The 18,836-nt window shown below is 37.8% G+C and overlaps 1 protein-coding gene across 2 annotated transcripts in view; it reads right to left on the bottom strand.

Moving 5' to 3' along the window:
- PLEKHH2 (pleckstrin homology, MyTH4 and FERM domain containing H2) overlaps positions 1-18,836 on the bottom strand; it is a 95,846-nt gene that overhangs the window by 13,108 nt on the left and 63,902 nt on the right. For both annotated transcript variants that reach the window (XM_043468443.1, XM_043468444.1), the window contains 6 exons: positions 15,817-15,996; positions 13,864-13,961; positions 12,064-12,241; positions 11,031-11,186; positions 8,420-8,517; positions 1,537-1,678 (listed from right to left, as the gene is read on the bottom strand). In XM_043468443.1, the coding sequence (XP_043324378.1) occupies positions 1,537-1,678; positions 8,420-8,517; positions 11,031-11,186; positions 12,064-12,241; positions 13,864-13,961; positions 15,817-15,996 (852 nt within the window). The remainder of the gene's footprint in view (positions 1-1,536; positions 1,679-8,419; positions 8,518-11,030; positions 11,187-12,063; positions 12,242-13,863; positions 13,962-15,816; positions 15,997-18,836) is intronic.

Raw genomic sequence — 18,836 nt, 5'->3', positions numbered from 1 at the left:
AAGGCTCATTGCTGCCCAGCTGAGACCACATTTTCTAGTCTCTCTAGTAAGTTGGCAAGGTCAGGTGACTTAAGTTTGACCAAAGAAACATAAATGGAAGCGTTCTATATAACTGCTAGGAAGATTCTCAAAGGTAGGAAGGCAAGCCCTTCTTCAGTTCTTCCTCCATTCTGATGCCTGGAACACTGATGTAATGGCGGGAGCTCTGGCAGATCCCCAGGACCATGAAAATGTCGGCAGAATGGAGGAGAGGACAAAGCACATGTCCGTCTTGACTACAGACACACCAGAATGCCTATCTCCCACTGGGGAGGGGGAGATTTCTCCCCACTAACCATCTAGAGAACTTCAGCTCGGTCTAATAATTAAATTGACACCAGACAGATTATCAGGAGAAGTGAACCAGCTGAATGCACAGAGGTCTCATAGATACGCTGTATGCATGCAAAGTCATTCTAGTCATGTCTGACTCTTTGCGACCCTATGGACAGTAGACCCCTTGGCTCCTCTGTCCATGAGATTCTCCAGGCAAGAATACTGGAGTCGGTTGCTGTGTCCTCCTCCAGAGGATCTTCCCAACCCAGGGATCGAACCCATGTCTCTTGCATCTCCTGCATTGGCAGGCAGGTTCTTTACCCACTGAGCCACCAGGCAAGCCCTCTTATAGATACAAAACCCCTGAAATGACCAAAGCAAGCTATTTATATATCATTTTTAGACAAAGAAACAATTACTTACCAAAATCTAACAAAACAAAGAGGTTTGTGTTTGGGGTAGAAGACTAGTGAAGTAGTAACAGTTTGCTTATACAACTTTCTTAGCCTTGAATTCCCTAACTGTTGACAAGGATGCTTTCTATCCTCCTCCTACAGGGAGGATACCTTCACATGGGAGATTTATTTTCAGCTTTTAGGGCAAAAGAGGGAGGTCAGAGTGTTTTTTAAGCATATATCATTTTTTTCCACCAGTTGTTTCTAAAGTAACTTTAATTCAAAATAATCAACATGTCACTGAGGCATATTTGGGGACAGACTGCCCTGGGCCCCAGCACTTTCTATCTGAGGGTCAAATAATACCAATATTTCTTTCTTGATTGTCACTATTAATTTGCATGTGCAGTTTATAGTCATCTTAATTTAATCTTAATTGATATAACAGGCAAATATCAATAGAAGAAAATGTTTTAGCTTTTTAAAGACTGATCTTACTTGTTTACTGAACATTTTCAGCAAGGCATCCACAACCCCACAGCTCAACACTCAAAATCCTTTATTAAATGCAAAACCTAGTGGGATACTTTCAAGACAATTAAGAAACTAGGTTCTCTTTATGGTACATTGTCTCATTCTACATCACCGCAGTTGTCAGCAATGGGAGTCAAACTGTAATTATAATGCCTGTAATTCTTAAGGTGTTAATCACAGCAAACTGAATTTAAAGAATTATGAAAAGTATATTGTTTTAGTATGTTTAATTCAGTGAAGAAATTAGCATTTTATCTTTACAAAATATTGCTCTACATAACATGGAAGTTACCTGAGCTAAAAGAGCTGCCATTTCTAATGCCAGGTCCCTGTTCAGAGGAAAAAGTCCATTTACTATTTGATCATTTGTCTGATACATTAACAGCAACTTTTCTCTCTCAGTCTCTCCTCGAACTTGCATTGAGAAATATAATCTGTAAAAAAAGAGGAAATTTTTCATTAAATGATATACTTACAAAAGAGGAAGGTAAAGAGAAATCCAGAGGACTGATATGGGGTTGTTCTAACAATAGTTCTCTCAGTGATACAAACATTACAATCTGTTGATGAACTCTGTTTCTATTCTTTATAACATTTACCAGCAAACTGAGAAAAACTGCTCTGAAGCTGAGGTTGAGGGGTGCTTCTATGCTATTTTTATGCCCTGAAATACCTTAGCTGCTACTGAGGAAGGACCTGACACCAGTGGGCTGTATCAACCCAATTTTAAAAACACTCCTGATCTTTCCTACACACCTTGGACATAACAGGGAATAGGAAATTAAGGTTTCAATTAAAAATCAATATCAAATGGTCAAATGGGGGCAGTTGTAATTGCACATTTAAATGTTTTGACTTTTTTTTTTTTTTGCCACATTCTGATAAACAGCCCTAGGATCTCAAATATAGTTTACATGCTATCATTATTACTTGTTGAAATATGATCTGGCTTTTGTTCACCTAGGTCTTCATCGATTCAGTGACCCTCTGTATTTAATCACTGTACTGTTTCTTTGTTCTTTTAAATTTTATTATTTATTTGGCTGTGTTGGATCTTAGATACATCATGCAGAATCTTCTTTGCACCGTGCAGATCTTTCCTTGTGGCATGTGGAGTCTCTCTAGTTGCGGCGTGAGGGCTCCAGCAGTTGCAGCGCACCAGCTTAGTTTCCCTGCAGCATGTGGGATCTTAGTTCCCCAACCAGGGATTGAACCCGTGTCCTCTGTATTGCAAGGAAGATTCTTAACCACTGGACCACTAGGGAAGTCCTGGGCCACTTCTTTATATGAGGTTTCTGAGGCTCTGACTCTAGGCTACAGAGCAGGCAGAGAGCCCTGTAAACACTGTAAATACTGCGACAGTGGGGCGGGTAAGCAGCATGGTGACATGCCTTAACATTGTCATGACAACACCGTGGCAGGAAAAGAGATTTAGATCCGACATTTGTCAGGTGTGTGCTCAATTAACTATAACTGGATTTCCAGCCTTTTTTCCCCATCCACTTGAAGAAGAGGACACACTATCATCAGTTACAAAATTTCTCATGGTAATTATCTCAAATAGCAAGAAATGAGAGGGCAGCAGGCCAGACTCTCAGGGGAAGCATGGGCAGGGGGCGGGGGTGTACTTTGAAAAGCTCTTCTTCCCCATTGTTCTGATAATTCTTTCTGTTCACGCCAGCTTAAGAGTCACTGGCCTGGGCCATCATTCAGAGTGATTTCTTGAAAAAAATAATTATCTGTGTCTGCGTGATGGCAAACTGTTAACTGGTAGAAGAACATGGTTGGGTAACAGAAATAGATTCTAAATTCAAAATGATGTCAGCAAAGGGATATAGAACAAAAAGAATAAAATTTAAGATGAAAGCCCTCCTTTTCTGGCATGTGAACATTTTTGTACTTAGCATATTTCCTTCACTTGAAGTTAAGAACTCTGTCTTATTCATCACTATCATGCACTAGGGTTTATTTAGCTAAGTGTAGCCACTGGAAGGTTCTTAGTAAAAGTCTGAAATGGTAATGCAATAGGAGGGAGAAAAGAACTAAATGTTCAGATGGCTACAGACAAGAAGATCTAAAGTGCATCTTCTATCATTTCTGGCCTGCCAGTGAGACTGCACCTGGGAAGGGAAGATGAAGCAGTATGGGCACAAAAGAGAAAAACAATTCCAGACACACATACAGGAACACAACTTGTAGGAATCACAGGCTCAGGCCCCTAATGGAACAGCCTGGGCTCCAACAACTATACAGGGATTTGGAGAGAATGTGGAGAGGAACTAACAAGTCCCCCAAATGATAAAGAAGTCAGAAAATCAAACCCACGGATCTTGAATAGGAAAGGCCCCACAGAACACAGTCTAAGTCTGTCCCAATATGACTAGCTTCCAACTGCTCCCCAACCCTGAAGGGGTCTGAAGCAGAGAAGTGGGGCTTCTGTCACAGCAGGAGGGCACATGTTGGCTGGCAGGGGCATTCCCAAATGTCCTCACTTGACATCGAGGAAACTGAATACTGTGTGATGGAAACCACATCACTAAGTGGACCAGTATCAGCAAACACACACCACTCCAAATGGGGCAGAGCTCTCCCGGTACTGCTGGGTAGTCCTTTAGCTAGCCTCCAACCAGCTCCAGATTTCAGTCCTCAGAGCATGTGTTTCCTACTGTTGCCTTTCTCATCACCACGTAAACCTACTGAAGGAGCAGCTTGCCTTCACTCTCCCTTCACCCTCCTTCACTCCTCTGTCCACCATGGCCTGCTGATAACACTACAAGACCTGCCATGTGACCTGTCCCCCCTTCCCTGTTCTCCCCGGGCGTCTACGGCCACCTCCTCTAGTCCTGTGCTCAGGAGTCATCTACTGCAAAGCCTTCCTCTCTGCTCCCACAACACCTTGCACACAGACATGTTATATTCACAGTAAGAGCGAATATCATTGGGGCATCTACTGTGTAAGCAGGCCCTGATCCAACTGCTTTACATCTGCTAACATTTAGTCCTTCAGGTGACCCTAAGTAGGTACTGTTTCCATCTCCATTTCACGCTGAGGGGACCTGAGGCCCAGAGATGGTGAGTGACTTGCTCATGGCCACAGAGTGAGTGGGGGAGCCAGGATGCTAATCCAGCAGTTTCTCCCAGAGGCCATGTCCTCTACTGCTCCGCTCGAGTGTGACTGCTACGGCATTAGTCTCATTACTAAGAATTCATGTCCTACATGAGCTGTAAGATTCTACAAGGCAGGAAACACCTATTCACTTTTGAATCTCTAGGGCTTCAGTAAGACCTGGCACTGGCAGACACTGGAGAGATGTTTATGGCATGAATGGATACAGAATGGTGGTGAGAATTGAAAAATATGGAAATTATTTGCCAGAAAAACCTTGAAAAATCCTTCTGTACCCTTGGGTAAATGGTTTAACTCTCTAAAGCTTCAGTTTCCTCATCTATACGATAGAGATGATGATAATACTTACTGAGAGGTGCTGTTAGGATTAAATGAGATGATGCATATAAAGAGCTCAGCACAGGGCCTGGTATACGGTTAAGTGCTCAATAAATACTGGTGGTAGTTATTATTACTACTACTATGATAGTGATTCTTCTCTAGAGGTCTTTAGACTCACAACAGTCTCTTCATACAGGGAGCTTTTTTTTTTTTTTTTTGACATGAACACAGCTGGAAGAAATGGGATAAACGAGGTGACCTGTCAAGAGGCTTCTTGGTTTAGGATTCAATATTCATGCTCTCACAGTGCACTAAAGGTGGCAGAGGTGGGAACCTTAAACTATGATCCAGAGAATAATAACAACACAGAATTATTGATAATAAACTTTTGCTTCAAAGAGGGGAGCAAGAAGAGCTGTTCTCTATAGGGAAAGACCCTTGCCAGCTTAGTTTTGTTAAGAACATGCCTTGATTTTGGAATTTCAAATAGACAGTAAGAAACCAAATTAAATAAGTGGTTTATTAATAGATATGAGTAGAATTTAAACATTACCAAATAGTTTTATTACCAGAGTTTTCCAAATGAGAATAAGTTCAAAACCTATTAATTAGACCTTTCACGTCTAATCTAAATAATTAAAATTCTATAACTTACTAAACATAAATAAAAATTCCATGATAAAGAGAGGTGGTGCTTTAGTTTTGCTTATCACAGTGCTGCTTGACAGATGAAGAATCAAATCTATAGCTGTGTGGTAGGTCACAGCCAGTTCCCCTCGTAACTGTGTCACTGGGCATTAGGGCTCATTTCCTAAGCTATTTATACACATATGCAAAGCATGATCACATTTAGAAACAGTACTTTCTCATAGCTGTGGCTACCCAGCCGTTTCAGATTTCTGTTAAAGATTAAACCTTATAGTTGAATTGCTTTTCTTCTGATGTTAAAGATACTGTCATGAAATTGCTTGTGTGTTTTTTTTTTTTGCCAGCAAGGCAATGTGTTATTCATGATTGCTTTTGTCCTTCCTGGTGGAATTTGCTAGAGCTGGCACATTATTCTTATGTCTCTTTCAGACCACCTTTCTCCATTTCATCCATTTAATTTTGGTTCCAACTGTGGCCATCATAGTCAAAATCAGTATGTATTCAGCATTTGTAAGATATGCATTATTAGCAATAGTCTTAGACACGGACATAATTCCATTTAGTGCCAACAAAACCAAATGAGCATTCCTGAACCTCTTCTAAATACATAAAAAAACCAAGCAGGTCAGGTCCAGGCGCTGGCTTCCTTCCACAAAAGATACAGGCAGCAACATGGACCTCTGGATCAGTGCTTCTCCAAACTTGGCATGAGTAAGAATCACCTGGAGAATTGTTAAAACACAGACTCCGGGGCCTTTTCCCCAGGGATTCTAATTCAATAGGTCTGAAGTGGGACCAAATAATGGGCATTTCAATGTGTTTCCATGTGATACTGAAGCTGCAGATCCAGGACCCACACTTTGAGAATCACTGCTCCCAGAGACCACAGAACTAAAACCATCATCTAGAAGGTCCTAACTTCCAGCTGCTGTTTCGTGCCAGTCATGAAAGGGCCAGGGTGGAAACAGATTCCTCCAGGACGAGAGCCTGTTCGATTTTTACTACCTAAGTAATCCTGCATATCTCTAGGAGCACAGGATTTTAAAATCTTAGATACCAAAGCTCAACAGTCACCGTCTCATTACCCAGAACTCTTGTGAATCACTCAGCTCATGATCCCTGAACAGAGAGGCTCTAGTGGCTCATGAGCTAAGTCGCTTCAGTGATGCCCAACTCTCTGCGATCCTATGGACCTTAGCCAGCCAGGTTCCTCTGTCCATGGGGTTGCCTAGGCAAGAATGCTGGAGTGGGTTGCCATTCCCTTCTCCAGGGGATCTTCCTGACCCGAGGATTGAACATGTTATCTCTTAGGTCTCCTGCACTGACGGGTGGGTTCTTTATTATTACCGCCACCTGGACCTTTTATTCAGATCAAAGGAGTCTGTTCAAACAGTGGTGGCCTTTTAGTGGCTGAGTGTATGAGAGGAATCCACAGTATGAATGCACAATATTTATTTAACCATTCTCCTACTAATAAACATGTGTCCCGTTAACACATTTATTTTTCACTGTTACAAAAATTACTGGAATACTCTTTCCCACTTATGTGGGTATTTCTCTGGGATAAATGATCAGAAAAAGAGATCCTGAACTGGATCAAAGGCTGTTACATTCTTTCTGTTATATAGTACCTTAACTTCTTACATCTCAATATCAGAGCTAGGAACATATTCCAAAAGTAGGCCTCTAAAAATTTTAAAGTCAAGACTACAGCAATAACTCTACCAGACTCTTACTCTGATATCTTAGATCCCTTATTTTATGAAGTATAAGAGTCAAATAAAAGAAGCAAAATACATTTTTTGTTGTTGTTGTACAGTTAATGTGACCTGGTCAGTGAACACTGTTTATTAAATACCACCTTCTGCTCATACATGGAAGAAAAGAAGTGGTTTTTTTGTTGTTTTGTTTTTTTGTTTTTAAAAAAAGAATAAAGAAAACCCTAGTTTCTGACCATATGCTAAAGTCTATTAAAACTGTACCTGTTGTGGGCTTCTCTGGTGGTCCTGTGGTTAAGAATCCACCTGCCAATGCCGGACACACAGGTATGAACCCTGGTCAGGGAAGATCCCACGTGTCAAGAGGCAACTAAGCCCAAGAACTACAACTACTGAGCGCGTGTGCTCTGGAGCCCGCGCTCAGCAGCAGGAGACGCCATCACAATGGGAAACCCTTGGATCGCAACTAGAGAAAGTCCTTGCAGAGCAACAAAGACCTGGCACAGCCAAAAATCAATAAATAAATACTGAAATAAATTTTCTTTGTTGAGCAAGTCCTACCAGCTCTTTCCCAGTTCCTGAAACACTGCTCAGCCTCCCTCTACAGGCTTTGTACATCCTTTTCTACCGGTTTCAGTGCTTTCACTCTCAGCCTCCTTCTGATCTTGACATAAGCATCATTTCCTCAAAGAAACCTCCCAAAGCCTCCAGTCTAGGACAGGATTCTTGTTAAGTGCTCTCACACAGACATGCACTTTTCTTTTAGAGAAAAATTAGCAACTATCTTCCTCACTAGCCTGTAAATTCCAAAAGATCAGGGATTGTGTGTTTGTTTATTACTATTTCATCCAAAGCATCCAGCTAAGTGCTGGGCTTATAGATGAAACTCAATAAATACAGAGGAAGAGAGAATATGAAAGAACAAGAATGAATGAATATGAACATACCACTTCTAAAAGACTTGGGTAAACAAACGATTCTTATTACAGATCTGCAGTAGGATATTTGAATATTCAGTCTTATGGAAAAAATGTAATATTAGTGTTAAAGAAAATTTTGAAAGTGAAAAACTGTATCAACTGCCCTAAGAGAGCAACTACTTTTTTCCTTATAGTTTTCTTCTAATCTTTGTCCAAATACATATTTTTATAAAACACAATTATTCATGATATTACTACAATTACTACAACTAGAGACAAAATTTTAGGTGACAGTTTCTTCCTACAGAAATAGAGCTACCATTTTAGGAAAACATATAAATAAATGTAACTTTTAAGGCTATTAAACAGGAAACTAAATTTTAGGTGCATGATTTGAAAATAAAGGTATACTCTTTGGCTCTTGGCGATGGTATTACACACCTGTTTTTATAAGTGAGACGAACAGTTCTCGTACCTTCCCATTTCCCAGGCTGTTGTTCTTTAGAAGCCTGTTCCCATTTAGAGATAATGTCACAAATCTAGAAGGGAAGTAGAAAATGGAGATTCATAATGTTTTTCACATTGGGTATTTCTTGAAGACAAGCATGTCTACAGACTGAAAATTTTCAATTAATACAATCAAACCAAATGGACTGAAGCTTTCTGTTTTAAGCTTCTGCAGCTCTGAGTTTAGAATTTAATTATAAATCACTCTTTGGTCCTCTTATCCTTTCGGACACACATTAACTTTGGACTATGGCCATGAATTTTTTACTCAAAAAGGAAACTTAATGAAGGATTGCATGAGACTGGAAACAAGAAGATTCCAGGAATTTTTTCATGATTTAGTCACTGAAAAGCAACTTTTCCGCCTTCTGAGTTTAAAAAAATTGGAATAACTGAAGTTATACCAAAGAAATCTGAAATATAATGTTAAGGTTCTTGGGGAAAGAACAAAAATTCTTCAGGAACAAGATAAATTTAAAAAAATCTTGTCATTTACAGAATAATAAATAAAAGTTTTTAAAATTATGGGGTAAGCAATTATTCACCAAAGCCCCTGATATTTACTCAGCTCAAGTCAACCAAAAATACTAGCTTATCTTCTTGATCAATTATTAAAAGTATTCAAGGGATGTCTGTCTCAGAAATTTACATTTGGAATTGTTGATCTGAACAGGATATACTTGAAACGGCAAAGAAAAAGACATTCATTTATTTAGATGCCTCAAAATGCAGCTGAAGAAACAGGTGGGAGTGGGGTGGAAATCCTATCTCCTGACCAGCACTCCTAAGGAACTAAGTATGAGTTTTAACATATTGCATATTTAACCCATGGAGATCCAACGGATCATTCTGCAAATGCAGCTGGGCTTTGGGAGTTACATGAAAGTACTGATGTTTTATATGCTCTGAACTTATGGGTGTATTGCTTGCTTTGCCCCAAATATTTCATCTCCAAATCAGAGAAGTATCTTTACTCCATAACAAGGTACTTATTCCCAAGAGCAATAAGGACCATGTCAAGTAAGAGGATCCAGACCTGGTTCCAGCTATTTGATTTGCCATAAATTATTTTTCATTCTAGGCCTTGGTTTCCTCATTTGCAAAATAAGTGGGTTATTTCTCTAAGGTTCCTTATGGTTCTGTATCCTATGTTTTTAATCGTTGCCATCGCTAGATGGAAACTTCATTAAAGCTATTTTACTATGACCTAGAAAACATTTTTAAAGAATCTTCCAATTTTCTGTCTTTGCTCATGATCTTCCCTATGTCTGGAATCACTTCTTTATTTCCACAGGTGCATTTTCTTGTCTGTGTTAGTTGCTCAGTCAGGTCCGACTCCTTGCAACCCCATGGAGTGAAGCCCGCCAGGCTCTTCAGTCCATGGGATTCTCCAGGTAAGAATACTGGAGTGGGTTGCCATTTCCTTCTTCAGGGGATCTTCCCAACCCAGGGATCAAACCCACGTCTCCCGCATTGCAAGCAGTTTCTTTACCATCTGAGCCACCAGGGAAGCCTGGTGCATTTTCTACCAGTCAAAGTCCAGATGAGCTCTTCCCTAATTTCTACTGAATGTAATCTTTTCCTCTGTAGAATGCGCACCACATTCTTAAACTATTTATCATTTTCAATTTTAAGGTTATCAGTGTATAAGGCTACTCTCCCCTAAGAAGACTAGGAGTTCACTATGCGCAGGGAATATTTCTGCTCCTTCTTTATATTCCCCAAAGGGTCTGTCTGCTCCAGCTCCTGGGACATAATGTGTATGTGTGAGTGCACAGTCGTGTCCAACTTTTGGCAACCCTATGGACTATAGCCTGCCAGGTTCCTCTGTCTGTGGAATTTTCCAGGCAAGAATACTGGAGTGGGTTGTCATTTACTACCCCAGAGGATCTTCCTGACCCAGAGATCAAACCTGTATCTCTTCTGTCCCCTGCATTGACAGGCAGATTCTTCACCACTGTGCTACCCAGGAAGCCCTGGGACACAATATACAGTTAAATGGATACTGCTGAGTGAATGAATAAAACGGAAAGCCATTTTATTAGAGCTTCCATACCTCCACTCTTTCTATCTTAATATTTAGGGTATTGTTACTATTATTAATCCGCTTCCTCTCTTTAACATGTAGGATGTATGTGTGTGAGGGGTTTCCCTGGTGGCTCAGTGGTAAAAAAAAATCTGCCTGCCAATGCAGGAGATGTGGGTTTGATCTCTGGGTCAGGAATATCCCCTGCAGTAGGAAATGGCAACCCACTCCAGTATTCTTGCCTGGAAAATCCCATGGACAGAAGAACCTGGTGGGATACAGTCTATGGGGTCACAGAAAGTCAGACACCACTTAGCAACTAAACAACACTAACAATATATGTGTGTACAGATTTTGTTCAGAATTCCTTGGCTTCAACAAAGTCCGAAAACATTTTTTTATTATGAAGATTAGATTGCTTATATTTTTGGAAAATTCTTGAACTAAACTTTTTGCAAATAGCAGAGTAACTTCTTTGCTGTTTGCTGGGTCTGCCTCCTTAAAAGGAGTTGGTTTTACCTTGATGTTTCCTTGAAGACAATGCTCTAAATCCCGGCCGGAAGGATCATCTGTGAACAATGCAAATCCAGACTGTGCTGGCTTCCTCATTCCTGTATCTTGGTTCAAAGTATTCAAAAACTCTTCCACTGTGGTGGATGCATCAAATCCAACTACCTAAACAGAAACAACATAGTCCTTCTCTTAATAAAAAGGTACAGACATTTCAAACCTAGATTTCAGGGGGGAAACAGGGCATACATGATGCACGATTAATAACATATATTTATCTAGGTGCTTTAACTTTTTTTCAAAGTTCCACTGGAGAAAATTAATGTCATCTTAGTCATTAGCCTGACATAAGAATTCCTGGCTTCAGTCAACAGACATGAATTCAAAATAGAAAGATCATTTGAGAGCTATAAACCTTTTGCAGAGATATTATGCTGGCCCATTAGGAACTACAGAACAGTATGTAATCTTCAAGCAAAGGGGAAAAAAAAACAAAAAAGAAATACACTTAAACATATGAACACTTTTAAGCATTTAATTTTGTTTCTTTAATATGCAGTATCTGAATTCCATGATAAAAAGACCAACTGCCAGCTCTGGAATACATTTGCTAGTTAATAGGCAATCACCTAGATGTGAGTTGGAAGGGCCTGGACAGTTTTCCCAGAGAATTCCTAAGATGTGGAGACTTTAAAGGGACTAAACCTGTACACATCCCATGTCAGTAATCATTTCCTCACCTAGCTGGTACACTGTTGGGGGAAGCCCTCAACTGAAGTAATTTTGCTTTCTCCATCAGAATTATAATGGTAATGAAAATCCTCCCTCATTTCATTCAATATGGATATTTTAGTGTGCATTGTTTTTTAGCAAAACTGTTTCAAAACTCAACTATCCTGACAGAAAATCTAATATATTTGCATGTTTATCACTGCCAGCTGCTGACAGAAATAGGGTGACAGTCCCACCTCTCAACACCACTGAGGTTATACACAGGATTCTGGGCTAAGCACGTGTTCATTGGGTAGAAAGTCTAATTTACCTGATATATTCCATTCATGAAGTGCACAGGGATGCTGAAGGGCAAAGAATGATGATATGGGTTTCGAAGAAGGGTGGAAAGAATCTCCATTCTTGAGGGTCTTGCTTCTCGATCTCCATTCTGTTGTGTTCTTTCTACACATCTCTGGCAGTAAATGGCATATTTTCCAAACTCTGTCCTATAATACAAAACTTAAGATAAAACCTAAGAATAAATTTAATTAAGATATATGCAACCATTAAGGAAACTTTCCTTGGTGTACATTGTTACAATGTATCATGCTAATGTTGACAGCATATTATATTATCATTATTGAATGATAATATTAACTGCTATATTAATATACATTAATATTATATAATGTTAATTATCATAATCACAATTATATAAAATTAATATTATAGATATTGATATATATTAATATTATCATTATTGAGTGATAATATTAACTGTTGTCACCTTTCTCAAATTCTAGTGTCTTTACTTTCCCACACACCTCCCACAAAGCAATCTTCATCATTATTATATTATTATAATCACAAAAGAAATTTAAAATTACCAGACATTACATGGTCAACATATAGTGATTATATTAACAAATATAAAGAAAATAACTGTATAAAGACTAGAACAGGATAACATAAGGAGTGCATGATGAAGAGAGTTCTCTTTTGAAGAACACAGAAGTTAATGCCATTCCTGCTGAGCAAGATAAGAAAATATCTTCAAACAAAAATAAAAATGTATTTTCCTTGGGACTTCCCTAACAGTCCAGTGGCTAAGATTCTGTGCTCCCAAGGCAGGGGGTCCAGGTTTGATGTGGTCAGGGGACTAGATCCTACATATCACAGCTAAGACCTGGCCCAGCCAAATAAATAAACAAATATTCCTTCTTTACAAAACATGTACTTCTTTAAAAATGCTAAGTATTAAACTAAACTGCTGCGGTAAATAAATCCAGTAAAAGCTGGATAGAGATCTTATTTGTCCTTATTTGTTACATATAATTTTTATTTCATTTATAAAAGCAGATTGATAATGTACCTAAATATATGTGCATTCAAGTGCCTTTTAGGTGGGCTTTAAAATCTCACCTGTGTAGGGGGCGGGTGGTTCTCAGTGACTACAATTGTAATCACATGACCTTGATGACAGAGTCCCCAAAAACATATTATGAGCTGGAAGATATATTCCTACTGCTTCCAAGCTGCTTTTTCGTTTCACCATTTGTTTGAGTCCCAGAGTCTATTTAAACAACCTAATATGAACCTCTTGGACAAAATGATCCCAATCACCCTTGGCTGGACACCCTAGGCCCCACTGTAAGAAAGTCATTCTAACAGTGAATTGGAAAAGTCTTTTTCAAAGGAGTAAAAATTCTGAGGTAATTCAAATACATACAACTATAAAAGGTGGGAAGACTATCAGAGAAGTCTTCTATATAAAAGAATTAAATGTGAAGAAAATAGTAATAGAAAAAATAAGGAAACAAAATAGCTGCTTTTATTGGATGAACACCCACTAGCGATAAGACATTCATACTTGAAATGTACATAGACTTTTAACTTAAAATATTCTTTGTCAGCTTTTCAAGCTTTTAGTGCAACCTTGCATGAGAGATTTTACGTAACAAAGGAAATATTTTTCTAGCTCTGCATAAATGATAACCAAAGGCTTCCTGTATCAACATTTGTTTCACACATTCTTCCACAGATGTACCTGGCAGGTTACTAAATACCTATGATTTATTGCAGACACAGAGGCCACATAAATGGGACAGCTGTCTAGAACTCTGCGTACCTGGAATCTGCATTTCTCTTTAGGTGGAGCCTGAGGAGCCACAGGAAAGGATGATGGGGAAGGAAGAGCCCAACACAGAGCGCCAAGAGTTGCCAGCCCTGGGCAAAGAGAAGCATCACAGGTTAGACACCACGTGGTCATCAGAGATCTAAGTCAGGGGGAGTGTGACCGAGAGAGGAAGTGAGAGCGAAGGGATGATGAGTCTTTCTTGATCCCAAAATGTTTTTGCTTTTTTCCACATAGACATCATCTCCTTAGAGCATTTATAATACATAAAAGCATAAAAGCTTCATATTGGGTCAGAACCATAATCCATCTAGTTATGTATACAGTTGTATACAACTGAGGTATCAGAGGATATCATATGGTAATCCTTTTTGATATTACACAAGGTTAGGGAAATTGCTCCCTTTTGTTCATTTATGTGTTAACTCTTTCACTAAAATATAAGTAATGGTACTAAGTAAGGGCAAACTGAAAAGTAGTAAAAAATAATATATACAAAAAGCAAAACCAATCTACCCATACATACATAGCTAAACAAGGGGCAAGCACAAAAATATTAACAGAGGTATCTGTAGGTAATAGAGTTATATATGACTTTTATTATTCTCTTGCTCTGGCCTTATTCTATTTTATATCTTAATTTTTTTTAATTAAGTAAGTATAACTTCAATATTTTTTTAAATGTCATACAAAAAAAGGAAAATAGGGAAAGGCCCTGCCCTTGAAGAATTTACAATCTAGGAGAAGACATTTTATATACATATTTAAACAGTAATCTATAATACAGCACCACTAATATACTGTAATAATGTTTTTTTAAGTATGACCAATGGACGGAATGATTACTGATGCGGGAGTCAGGAAAGAATCTACAGGAGGGATGTTGCTTGGGTTGGACTGTGAAGTCCACAGGTAGGAAGAATGCAGAGGGATCTGGTTTCCAGGTGAAGGATAATGAAAGGCAGGGTTGTTCGAAGAATGAGGAGAGTTTATTCATTCAATGTACACTGGAAACAGGATATATAAAATGAAGTGGAGAAAGAGGAGGCCACTGGAGCCAGATTATGAAGGGCCCCCGATAGACATGAAGCTTAAGTTTCAGAACCCCGCTCAATACAAAAAAGTCCCCTCCAAATACCTGGGACAGGGCTTATGAGCTGTCATAGTCATATGACATGCTCATTTGTTCTTTTAAAATGTGTAAAAGTAATAAATTTTGTGTTCTTTTTCTTAGTATTCATTGCACAAGTTTCAAGTCCCACAAAACCACTCCCAAGAGTCTAGGGTAAGGAATTTCTATTTTACCCTGTGATTGACAGGGAGTCAGTGAGCATATATTAAAAGAAGCATTCATTGAAGAGTAAACACAAGTGACTAAAACTCTCCTGAAAATAAATCTGACTGTAATAATTAAGGAAATGTATCCAAAATCAATAGTGAAGTACTACTTTTTACCTGAAAAGAAATTAACAGAAGAATTACACTGAATACTGTTGAAGATATGGAAAATTCTAGAAGTGGACACAATGAGATTCACTGGACTTGCACACAAAATTTAGGTTCAAAGATGTCTACTGTAGTGGTATTTATCATAGGAAAAGTAATTGGAAAAACCTAAATGTATAGCAGTTGATATTAAAGCAACTAGTATTAATGTTTTGAAGACTGCTGAAAGCTATAGGGGAAATGACTAGGTTTTATAGTTTTTAAAAAGTATATGCACATGGTAATGTTAGTAATGTGAAAAACTGTGAGTGCATAAATATACACATATAAACATTTATATATAGATTATAGAAACTGAAAGGATATATATCAAAATAGTAATAATTGTTTTTCCATTTCATACTTCTTGTGTTTTCCAAATATCTATATTGAATATGTATTATACTTACAATCAGGAAAACAACATCATTCAAAATTGCATGTATATGTATCAACACATACCTGCAGTGGTCCTGGTTGATTCTGTGGCTGTCTCCATCTTGTCTGTTTAATGAGCTGACAGCAAATTTCATTCTGTAGCTCAGGATGTGTCAGACAGATTTGCAAAGCACTCTGGGCTAGAGATATGTGGTAATCAATTGCGGGAGAGTCGACTGCTGCATTTATAAAAAGTTGGCAGGTCTGAATTAAATGAAAAAAATAGATATACTCAGGGTGAGAAATGGTAAGATCTATTCTGCATGAATTACATTGATCCTCTTACTAGCAAAAGTTTTTGTTTAAAAGGATGGAAAAACTGAAAAATAAATAAATAAATAAAAGGATGGAAAAGATATATTGTAATAACATTAATCAAAAGAAATCTGGAATGGTGACATTAATATCAGACAAAGTAGATTTCCAGGCAAGGAATTCTGCCAGAGATAAAGAGGGTCATTTTATAATGATAAAGGGGTCAGCTCATCTAGAAGGGATCACAATTCTAAATGTTTTAATAATATAGCTTCAAAATATATGATGCAACAACTTATAGGACTGTAAGGAGAAATAGACAAAATTCACAATTAAAGTGAGAGACTGCAATACCCCCTGTCAACATCTGAGAGAACAAGTAGGTAGAAAAATCAGTATGGATTTAGAAAACCTAAACAATACTATCAATCAACCTGACCTAATTTGTAGAACAGTCCACCTCTGAGCAGAATATGCATTCTTTTTAAAGGCATATGGAACATTAATAGCTTCTAGAGTCTACTGGAATACAAACTTCATAAAGACGTTTTCTTGTTTATGTTTATACTCTCTACGCAGAACAGAGTTCAACCCCTCCTCATCTTTATTTTTTTTCTAGTAATATCAATTGGCATCTTTAAGAACTAGTTTACTGAGGAAAGTATTTTGGGAAATAGTAGCCTAAATAACTTAAAGTGAATGTAAATACATAGTATTTTTCCTCCAAAGACATTAAATTTTAGAGTAGGTTACTAGGAAAAGGTTATAGCATAATCTTTCCTAGACATTTTCCAAACTAGGATATTAATACTTATCATTCTTCATTTTAACAGTTCATTGTAATAAAACTGTGAAATTTCATTTTGATCTTGACTAGAGAAGTAGCTACTCTTGCTTGAGGAAGTTTGGGATGGATTGCCTAAAGGCATGTGAAGCAGCTTCAATACTCGTAAAATGTTCTATGAATTCTGAAAAATATATGCATGCTAATTTAACAACACCAAATCACTGTTATAAATGTATCAAATAACTTTAGTTATGGTGTTTTACATGTATATTTGTTTCAATGAATTAAATACATTGGGCTTATTAGTGACATTGAAATTTGAGAGTAAAACAAAGTTCTGGGAGTGAAATCTTTTGCGAGAGCTATTTAAAAATGTTAGTCTTTTTTTTCTTATAAGAAATGTCAGGAAACAAAAAAAGTACTGCTTTTGACAGGATATAGTTGGATCTTGCTTTTTTATACATTCTGACAATTTCTACCTTGTAGTTGGAATGTTTAGACCATTTAAATTGAATATTATTAGTATGTTGCTGTTGCTCAGTCTCTAGGTCACATCCAACTCTTTTGTGACCCCATAGACTGTAGCCTTCCAGGCTCCTCTGTCCATGGGATTTCCCAGGCAAGAATACGAGAGTACGGTTGCCATTTCCTTCTTCAGGGGATCTTACCGACCCAGGGATCGAACCCGTGTCTCCTGCTTGGCAGGCGAATTCTTTACCACTGACCCACCTGGGAAGCCAATTATTAGTATGGTCAGGAATAAATTTCTCTTAGTCATGATTAGTATTTTTTTTTAATTTATTTTTAATTGAAGGATAATTGCTTTACAATATTGTGCTGATTTCTGCCAGACAACAACATGCATCAGTGATAAGTATACATATGTCCGAGGATTAGTATTCTTTTAATACAATGTTGGAGTCTGTTTACTAGTATTTGATTAGTTTTTGTATGAAATGCTCTGTTTTCTATAATATTTTCTGGGGTTTGGTATAAAAATACTACCTACTTCACAAAGAGAATTTAGTGACATGATGACTGAGAATTGCTTCAAAATAACCTAGTCTTGGGGAGCAATAGAGATGGGGAGAATAAAACAAAACTAGTCATAGGTTGACAACTGTGGAGCTGGATGGTAGCATCTTATACTTTATAATACTCTCTCTACTCTTACATATGTTTGATATATATATATATATATATATATATATAAGCTTGAGCTTTACCTTAAACAAAGTAAAAGAAAAAAATTTTGCAAAATTTCTTTCTTTCCTATGCTTTGGGACACCTTGAACAGCACTGAAATTATCTATACTTACAAAGTTTGGTAAATTCCCCTGTTTAAATTTTTATTCACCTGTGTAATTGGTTTTGGCCATTTATATTTTGTTATATAGTCAATCACTTCATCCAGACTTTCAAATATATTTGTATAAAGTCTGTCTTACTTTGGGTATTTGTGTATTCTACAGGTGGATTTTTAAAAACACTCCATGATGGTATTTTTAAAACATGAACAAAAGTAGAGAGAATAGTATAATGTACCCATTACCTAGTGTCAACAGCTGTCAACAAGCATTTTGCCATATCTGTTTCATACAATCCCTGTACTCACTTTTTTCTGTAGTATTTTAATGTATATCATGTTATTTTACTAATACTTCAGTAGGGCTCTCCAACCGACACAGATTTTTCCATATAGGCATCATGTCATCATCATCCACTTCCCAAATTAACAATAATTCCCTAGTATTATCTAGTAACTAGCAAATAATTTTTTGAGATGGGAGGAACATAGGCAAGAAAAAGAGAAAGAAGAGATTAAAAACTGAAGACTCTAAGAGACTAAGGGGAAAATGAAGTACCAAGGTGCCAGCACAGAGTCAAGACAAGAATCCACAGAAGACACATTACATTCTGAGACCAAAGTAACGGAGGAAGAGACAGATGAGACAGTCTCTTGGGGTGAGAGATTCAAGGTGATCATTTCTGATGCCCTCTA

This window comes from Cervus canadensis, chromosome 5 (genome assembly GCF_019320065.1).
Source record: "Cervus canadensis isolate Bull #8, Minnesota chromosome 5, ASM1932006v1, whole genome shotgun sequence".
NCBI classification, from domain to species: Eukaryota; Metazoa; Chordata; class Mammalia; order Artiodactyla; family Cervidae; genus Cervus; species Cervus canadensis.
Note: the sequence above shows the minus strand (reverse complement) of the source record. Positions and strands in the feature narration are given on the sequence as shown.